This window comes from Vicia villosa, linkage group LG5 (genome assembly GCF_029867415.1).
Source record: "Vicia villosa cultivar HV-30 ecotype Madison, WI linkage group LG5, Vvil1.0, whole genome shotgun sequence".
NCBI classification, from domain to species: domain Eukaryota; kingdom Viridiplantae; phylum Streptophyta; class Magnoliopsida; order Fabales; family Fabaceae; genus Vicia; species Vicia villosa.
Genome location: NC_081184.1, coordinates 61,947,733 through 61,956,900, shown reverse-complemented (window position 1 = coordinate 61,956,900; position 9,168 = coordinate 61,947,733). Strand labels below are relative to the sequence as shown.

The 9,168-nt window shown below is 30.9% G+C and overlaps 1 protein-coding gene across 1 annotated transcript; it reads right to left on the bottom strand.

The window, feature by feature from the left end:
* Window positions 1–5,097: 5,097 nt before the first annotated feature.
* On the bottom strand, window positions 5,098–8,494 carry LOC131601705 (H/ACA ribonucleoprotein complex non-core subunit NAF1-like). The gene is made up of 3 exons (XM_058873575.1): window positions 7,594–8,494; window positions 6,874–6,951; window positions 5,098–6,660 (listed from the first exon to the last, which is right to left on the bottom strand). The coding sequence occupies exons 1-3, from the start codon at window positions 8,380–8,382 to the stop codon at window positions 5,512–5,514; spliced, it is 2,016 nt and encodes a 671-aa protein (XP_058729558.1). The 5' UTR covers window positions 8,383–8,494; the 3' UTR covers window positions 5,098–5,511.
* Between the last annotated feature and the right edge of the window lie 674 nt (window positions 8,495–9,168).

Sequence of the window (9,168 nt, the reverse complement as noted above, 5' to 3'; positions counted from 1 at the left end):
ATATTGACTCCAAGAGTAAGTTATAATAATTTACTCCACATCTTGACCATTAATTGTTTTCAATCTAATGGTTAAAAATAATAAGAAATAGTTTTCTCTTTCCACATTTAATGACTTATTATTTTTAACCATTAGATTGAAAAGAATAAATGGTTAAGATGTGGAGTAAACTATAATAACTTACTTTTGGAGTAAATATAACCCTATATATATATATATATATATATATATATATATATATATATATATATATATATATATATATATATATATATATATATATATCCTTGTAAAACAATTATTTTTTTAAAAACTTATTTCGTAAAATATTTAAAAATTTATAAATTGATAAAAAAAATTATGTTTAAAAAAAATTCATTGACATTATGAATAAATAGTTTCAATTTTTCTTAAAAACGATCTTGAATTATCGTGTATATATATATATATATATATATATATATATATATATATATATATATATATATATATATATATATATATATATATATATATATATATATATATATATATATATATATATATATATATATATGATAAAATTACCTTGCAAGAACATATATATTTAATTTGATAAAAAATAAAATTAGAATTCATGTTTTTAAAATTTTAACAATTATTTTATTTTTAAATATTCTAATTTTTTTATTTTATTAAATTAATTATTAATATTTTTAATTTAATATCAAACTAACTTTTATTTATATTTTTTCATATTTAATTTTTTATTTTAAATTATATTTTATAGTGTTAAATTAGTAAATCATTTTCTCATCCTATCCTACTAGATTTTAACCCAGCTCATATTCAAGATAACAATTTGAACTAGTGAGGCAGGATATGATAAGTTCCAGGATTAATTTATCCTATGTCAGCAAACACTAGATTGAGATAGGATATGATACAGATATCTTATCATGTCCTTTCTGCGCACCAAATGGACCCTAAAATAACAACTACACCGTATTTATAAATTATATACCATTTCATATACTATTTGCTCTCTAGTTATTTTTTTCTTGCCTAGGTTTCCGTGCCACTTTTAAAATGCTTGAAAAAAAGGTGGATTCTTAATTACCCATCTAAAAATATTGGGTAACTTTACCCAACTTAGTTGTCAAATTTTGAATGGTTCATGTGCCACTTTATTACATTAATTAGCCATAGATACTATTATTCTATAATTATAAGTTTGCCCCAAATACATTAAATGTAGGTTATCATTTCCAATTCAATTGAGTGTTCATTATTCTCCAATTTAGATCCTATTCAGCATGGGCTACTCTCACGTAGGAGACCTCATATTTTCTTTTTTTGCACAAATAGATAGAAACCGTTGGATTACATGATAGAATGGTGCACTATCACACACAATAAAAAAACTCCCAATTATACATACTGACATAGTGAGAATAATGTTTCAATATTTCAATAAAACACATATTAATTCCAATTAAATTGTAATGTTTTTATGCAAATTAAATTAGAGGAAAAGGGATATACAATGACAGTGTAAAATATTTTTACACTGTCAACCAATTACAATCATGTATTTAATTAAAATATAATTTTAATTTTAAAAAATTAATATAACATGAAAAATGTAAGAATTTTGATTGATTATATGTTTAAAGTTAATTTACAATGTCAGTGCACAACTTTTAAAGTCATTAAATTATTGCTGCTACTATATATTTTTATGAGGCACTACATTATCTCACGTGAAGATTAAGTTGAACTATTCCTCATAATTAATTTCATATATTTTTTTATATAGCAATAATATCCCTTTTATTAATTAATTAATATGTAAATGTTGCAACATATTTTAAATGATAAAAAGTTTATTCAAATTAAATTAAATAATTTTCATTTGATTAATCTTCAAACTTTAATAAAATAAACTAAAATAAAATATTAACTAATAAATTAATTTGTTAATTGTTTTTGATAAAATAATATTTTAAAATTTTTATCTTTTTAATATAGTGTTTTTAAAAATATCAAATTTAAATTGTTACTAACATTAAAAATATAATATTTTTTAATATCAATTTTTTAAAATATATTGATAAAAATAATTAAGTGATTTTAACTATGAGATAATTAATAAAATATAATTTAAAAATATTAGTCTTTGGAATTGTTTTGGAAAGTCTTCGAAGAATATAAGATTAAGATGAAGTACTCCTATGAGAGTATTCAGATACCACAGACTTAGATAGGAAACTCCTAAGAGAGTATTCAGTACCACAAACTAAGATGAGGAACTCATGAGAGTATTAGGATACCACAAAGTAAGATGGGGAACTCTTATGAAAGTATTTAGATACCACCGAGTAAGATGAAGAACTCCAGAGAGTATTCAGATACCACAAAGTAAGATGACGAACTCTTATCAGAGTATTTAGATACCATAGAGTAATAAGAGAAACTCCTGAGTATTCAGATACCAACTGTTGATGGTCCAATATGTGTGAACCATGTCAAGGATGCATAGAAGACGATCAACTATGTGTGAACCATATCAGATAGTCAATTGATGATGGTAGACTATGTGTGAACTATGTCAAGAATGCATAGAAGACGGTCGACTATGTGTGAACCATGTTAGATAATCAACTAATGTCGGTCGACTTTGTGTGAACCATGTCAGGGAAGCATTGGAGACAGTCGACTATGTGTGAACCATGTCGGATAATTAACTGATGATGGTCGACTATGTGTGAACCATGTCAGGGATGCATATAAGACGATCAACTATGTCTGAACCGTGAAAGATAGTCAACTGATGATGGTCTACTATGTGTGAACCATGTCAGATAGTCAACTATGTGTGAACCATGTCATAAATGCATTGAAGATGGTCAAGTATATGTGAACAACATAAGATAGTTAACTGATGATGGTAAATAATGTGTGAACCATGTCAGGGATGCATAGGATGATGGTCAACTATGTGTGAACCATGGAAGATAGTCAACTGATGATGGTCGACTATGTGTGAACCATGTCAGGGATGCATTGAAGACGGCCGACTATGTGTGAACCATGTCATACAATCAACTGATGATGTCCTACTATGAGTAAACAATGCCAACTGATGATGTCCGACTATGTGTGAATAATGTAATGGAAGATAGTCAACTGATAATGGAAGATCAGTGAAAGGCATAGTTCCCATGGTGTGGAACTTGTGCTGGCAGGGCCGTATCTTAACGATGTTGGATCGATCGGTGGTTTATTCTCATTGATGATGATTGGTACCACATGCATAGTGTCAGTTCATTACATATGCATGATTTGTTGTGACTTGATTGATGAGTATGATGTGTGTTAGAATAATGTATTTTTTTTTGGTGTTTGTGTAAGTGATGGATGTTTCCTGATAATTTGAATATGATGAAATTGAGTGAATAATATAACTATGAGGTGTTATTGTTTATGATGCAATAATATTTGTTAATCGTGAATGAGACTACTCACCCTTACATGTTGTCATTTTCATATTGAAGATAGCGGCTTTCGACTTGGTGAAGTTAGCTCATGAGTCAGTGTATTAGTTTAGCGTCAAGTGTCATGCTCTGATAATTGTAACACTGGAGAACATTAGCTTAGTGTAAGTCATGTTTTAATAACCCTATTTAATTTAAATATATGATAATGGTCTGAAGTAAAGTGATAAAAAAAGGTATAGTATAATTGAATAATATGGTAAAATAAAAAATTTGAAAATTATGAAATTGAATATTATATGGTGTAATTAAAATTATGAAATTGAATATTTATGATAAAATAAAAAATTTGAAAATTAAAATTCAAAATTGAATTTGGTTATTTTGGATGTGCACGCAATATATATTTATGATATGTAATTAAAAAACTCAATTTTATAATAAATTAAATATTAAAAAAGCAACTAAACAATTGAACTCGAGTGGTAAACGAGCTCCTGCTAAATAAAATTGCTAATCTTATTATTAAGTTTAAGTTTAGGGGTAAATGAAAATAAGTTTGCTTATTAATATTGTATTAATTTTTTAAAACTACACTTAATCCAATTAAAATATTTTTTATGAGAGGAGTAGTCATCTAACATATCTTGATTTAAATATATCATATATTTTTTATAAAAAAAATTGTAAATCATATTAGTATTAAGAATAGTATTTTTTTTAAACGTGTATTTAAAAAATAGAAAAATATAATAAGGAAAACATCAAAACGAAAACCTGAAGCATCATGTAAAGAGAAAAAAAATCATATGTATTGTTTTCTATGCACAGTGAATTAATTTGTGGTGATGATCATTAATTAAAATTCTGCATTGGAAACTAACATCAATTTAATTACATAGGATAAATTTATAATTATTAAGAGATACAACAACTAGTTGTAATTATAAATTTTCTAATGACATGTGATATGGCATATTTTTAAACCAATCAATTACTTACAATTCCTATGGGTAATGTTACCCAACTTATTTTGTTGGGTAATGAAGTTGCCCCCTGAAAAAAATTACGGTGTACAAAGACGGTGGAGCTAATATAGTGTACACGTGGCACACCTCTTTTCATAATAGAGTCTATAGAGTCTTTTTCCACGGAGGGATTAGCAATTCCCATTAATTAAAACCCCCTAAAATCAAGTCCATTAATATCCCTCAATTCTTTTCACTAGATTCTTCTCTATTTTTCAAAACTCTTTCTTATCTTATCCTCAAACTCTCAAATGAAGTTTTAATAAAGTCTTTAAATAAACAAGGCTGACTGTCACAAAATGATTCACAAAAACTATCATGGACTAGGTTATGAATATGAATTACTGTTAAATAAACAATGTTAATCATCTTGCCATCTGTAATTTCCAACAAAGATATTAGTTAATTGAATAATTCTTGTTTATTGAACTGTGATAAAAAATTAAATAAAAATAACTTAACCATATCAAATTGTGCTTAAATTCAGAAAACATACTAGTATTCACATTCGAACACAACACTTCAAATAAAATCAGTCATTAAAATTCACAGCTCTTCAAATAAAACCAGCCATTCAAGTTCACTATTAAACATCATTCCTCAACACAAACTAAATTGAAATAAATTCATTCAAAATCAATTCCGCCAAAATCTATAACAAACATACCCTTTGAGGTTTGTGTTACGTGCTTATCAACTTAATTATGATCTAATAGCTAATTTTACAATCATAAGTTATAATCTCACAGACATTCTACAATGTATTGCCCTCGCTTATTGAAGAGTTAAGCCAAACTTGTGATTCCGTGGCATACTAACCTTTTTTAAGCTTTTGATATAAAGCTTTGAACCACTTCAGCAGCCTCCCTGTGTAATCAGGAACTCCACTCATCCCTTTTAGAATCATCCCAAGAATTCTTTTCATAATTCAAGAGGTCAAGAGGCTGCAGGAAAATGTGCAAGGGCAATCCCTGCAGAATGGCCCAACTCGGCCAATCATTTCAGCATCACCTGGCAGGCCGCCACCCTTTCCTTCCTGCAGCACGGAATGTTGGTCTCCCTTGACTAGCTGATGAACCGGGATGAAATGGAGAGGGGTTGCCAGAAATAGAACTAGGCGATGGCTGTAATTCAGTGGGTGAGAAACCAGGTGGTGGCTGGTTCTGTTGGAAGGAACCTTGTTGTGCTTGAAAGATAGGCGATGGTTGATTTGGTTGGAAGGGGGAGCTCAAACCAAATGGCATTTGGTTTTGACCCACAAACCCCGGTGCATGCACGGGTTGTTGTGGATATATATTGGGCTGTTGTGGATATATATTGGGCTGCAACCCAGGCATCATAGTTGGGAAGTGAGTTCCGTAGCTGGGATTCAGTTGCTGTTGAAATGGACCTCCTGGCACAGGAAACTGATGAGAAAATTGTGTATTTTGTGGATAATATGACCCGACATTTGTAGGAAATGCATTCGGAAGCAGGGAAAGCTGTGACTGCTGTAGAAATGTTGTCTGATTTGGCCACATTGCATTTGCAGCAAAATTAGGACCTGCATTTAAAGGTTGAAATGGAGAAACTGCAGTAGTTCCACCTTGTCCAGTGCCTAAAAATGAAGAATGGTTTCCATGATTAACCAATGGTGCTACTGCAGGTGCATTAGGGGCAGTATGTAACACACGCTGTGCTGCTGCAGATGTCTTAGGGGGAGTAGGTAGCACCATCTCTTTCAGTGAAAACTTACTTTTGTTGTTTCTTTTCTTGCCATTCTTGCCAGGATTTTGATCACTATTCCCTCTCTTTGTCATTTTCCGCATTTTCCTGTATTCAGCTTCTTTCTCATCATCTGAAAACTCTACTTCATCAGACAACTCTTCATCATTTGGACCAGATGCATCATAGCCTTTCCTATAAAGATCCTTATGATTAAGCACACGGTCAGCAAATTCGGGAACACATGAGACCAAAGTTGTTCCCCCTTGGATCCCCGCAGGGATATCATTTTCAGAATTGTATCTCACAACATAATATGGGTTTTTGACTGGTCCAAAGATTTCATCAACTAAACCTAATGGTTTGCGGCTTTCAGTCAGCCAGAGAATGGAACCCTCGTTAAGAGGTTCATGCTTCTCCACTCCTTCGACAACGACTTTAGGACCAAGAGTCTGTCAAATAAGAAAATTGATTTAGTTGAATCTAACAAATAATTGGTACCCCTTCTAATGTATTACACCTGTTCATGTTATTATCAAATCTTATAACAAACACGTGATTTACACAGGTAAGGGGTTCCCAATCAACTAGAGAAACAGAACATGCAACCAATACTGGAATTGCCTATTATGTTCCTCTAAGTGATGACATTACTGTGAGCTTACCGACATAACAACTCCAACAGGTTGCATTTTATGGTGTGGTTCCAAAGTCACGTCCACAGTAGGAACTGGAGGCAAATTCTGCAAATTCAACATGAGTTAGTCAAATTAATTCACATTGTTGAATAAAAAAAAAAAAGGTTGTGCATCACAGCAAGAACCAAGAGATTTTCCAAAATCCAGCATGATAATAAATGTCAACCAACGCTACCTTCAAAGTAACATGTCAAATAGGACAAATCCGAGACTTCCAAAATTTGCGCAAAACAGTTACCCAACAACAAGAACAAACCAAACAGCAGTTATATAAATCAACTATAAAGAAAGAGATATGAAATTATGATTCCACCATATACATGTTTGTAACAGTATTGCCAAATACATAAATCTTTCTTGATAACTTGAATATAAGCCTATGTTTGACGATATATAAAAGTCACGGTACAAATGCACTGTATATAAAAGCTAGCCATATTAGCTTCAGAAAAGTTGCGGTGGAAAGCATCATAACTGCGTCAGGGGTGATTCACATAGTTTCCAAACACACACTAAATCTTTGGATTTTACAGATAACATGCTTTGGTGATATAAATTTATATTGAATCACAAAACTTATTAATTGATAAAGAAAACAGATAATTGTCAGTGAAGTACTATGCAATCAATTTAGAAAAGCTCCATTTTATGAATTAAAATTAAAAAAGAAAAAAGAATAAGAAATACCTGAATCTCATTCGTTGACCAAATTGGTCCTACAACAACTTCATCTTCATCATCAACATCAAAATCAGCTTCAGCTTCACTCCAACTAACCATCTCTTCATCATCAGAATCCTTTATCTCCCCATCTTCATCATCAGAATCCTTTATTTCCCCATCTTCATCACTATCAGAATCAGAACTAGATGATGATGATGATGCTGAAGAAGAACTCTCAGACTCTGAACTTTCGCTGTCACTCTCGCTTTCGCTATCATCTTCGTCATCATTGTTATCCTTATTGTCATTCTCGTTCACGTCAACTGAAAGAGGGTCGCCCGCTAACGTGATCTTTTCCGCAATATTTTCAATAGGAATTTCAGCGTCCAAAGTATCAATCTTTTCAAGCTTCAGTTCCAGTGTCTCCGCCACAGCAGCGTTCGGGTCACCCGCTAACGTGATCTTTTCCACAATATTTTCAATAGGAATTTCAGCGTCCCAATTGTCGATCTTTTCAAGCTTCGGTTCCAGTGTCCCCGCCACAGCAAGATTCGGGTCACCCGCTAACGTGATATTTTCCACAATTTTTTCAATCGGAATTTCAGCGTCCAAATTGTCAATCTTTTCAAGCTTCACTTCCAGGGTATCCGCCACAACAGGGTTCAGGTCACCCGCTAACGTGATCTTTTCCACAATTTTTTCAATCGGAATTTCAGCGTCCAAAGTATCAATCTTTTCAAGCTTCGGTTCCAGTATCTCCGCCACAACAGGGTTCGGGTCAAGCACTGATCCGTCGTTGTTTTGGGTTGCCATTGTTAAGCGAAGCAGAAACTGGATGGTTTTTTGCGAGGATTGGAGATGGTTTGATTTGGCTGCTTAAACCCTAAACTAGGTGCAAGGGGTTTTGACTTCTCATATGATGTCGTTTTGCTTTATATGCCCTGTAAAATAAATAAAATACTTAATTGCTTTTTAGTTTCTTTATTATCTGAATTTTCATTACATGTCTACCAAATTATTATTTATAAAGTTTGAATTCATTCTTCAATTGATTAACCGGACACATATGTACCAATTTTTAAACATTGATTCGTACTTGCAATAAATTGTATAATCTATTTCTAACTTCAATTATATAAAATAACAACAATAAAAATATTTAAAAGATGGACATTAAGATGAACTGTCTATAGCTGGTATTTCATTGATATGTTTACATTTACCCGTGAATCTAGATGAGTTAACAAAATTAAGTTGAATCATTTGAAAGCTACAAATTTTAATAGAATCATTTTTCAATTCAATTAACATTACTTTTTAGATATTAGTTAATTATTCTAAACCTAAAATTTATAACATCTTCCCGTCAAATATATATATATATATATATATATATATATATATATATATATATATATATATATATATATATATATATATATATATATATATATATATATATATATATATATATATATATGAGGAATATTCTTACTCCAAGAGTAAGTGTAAAAGAGTTACCCCAAATCTTTAACCCTTGATTAGGGGTGTGCAAAATATCCGGTAGTGATGCCCAAATCCATAACCAAATCTAAACCA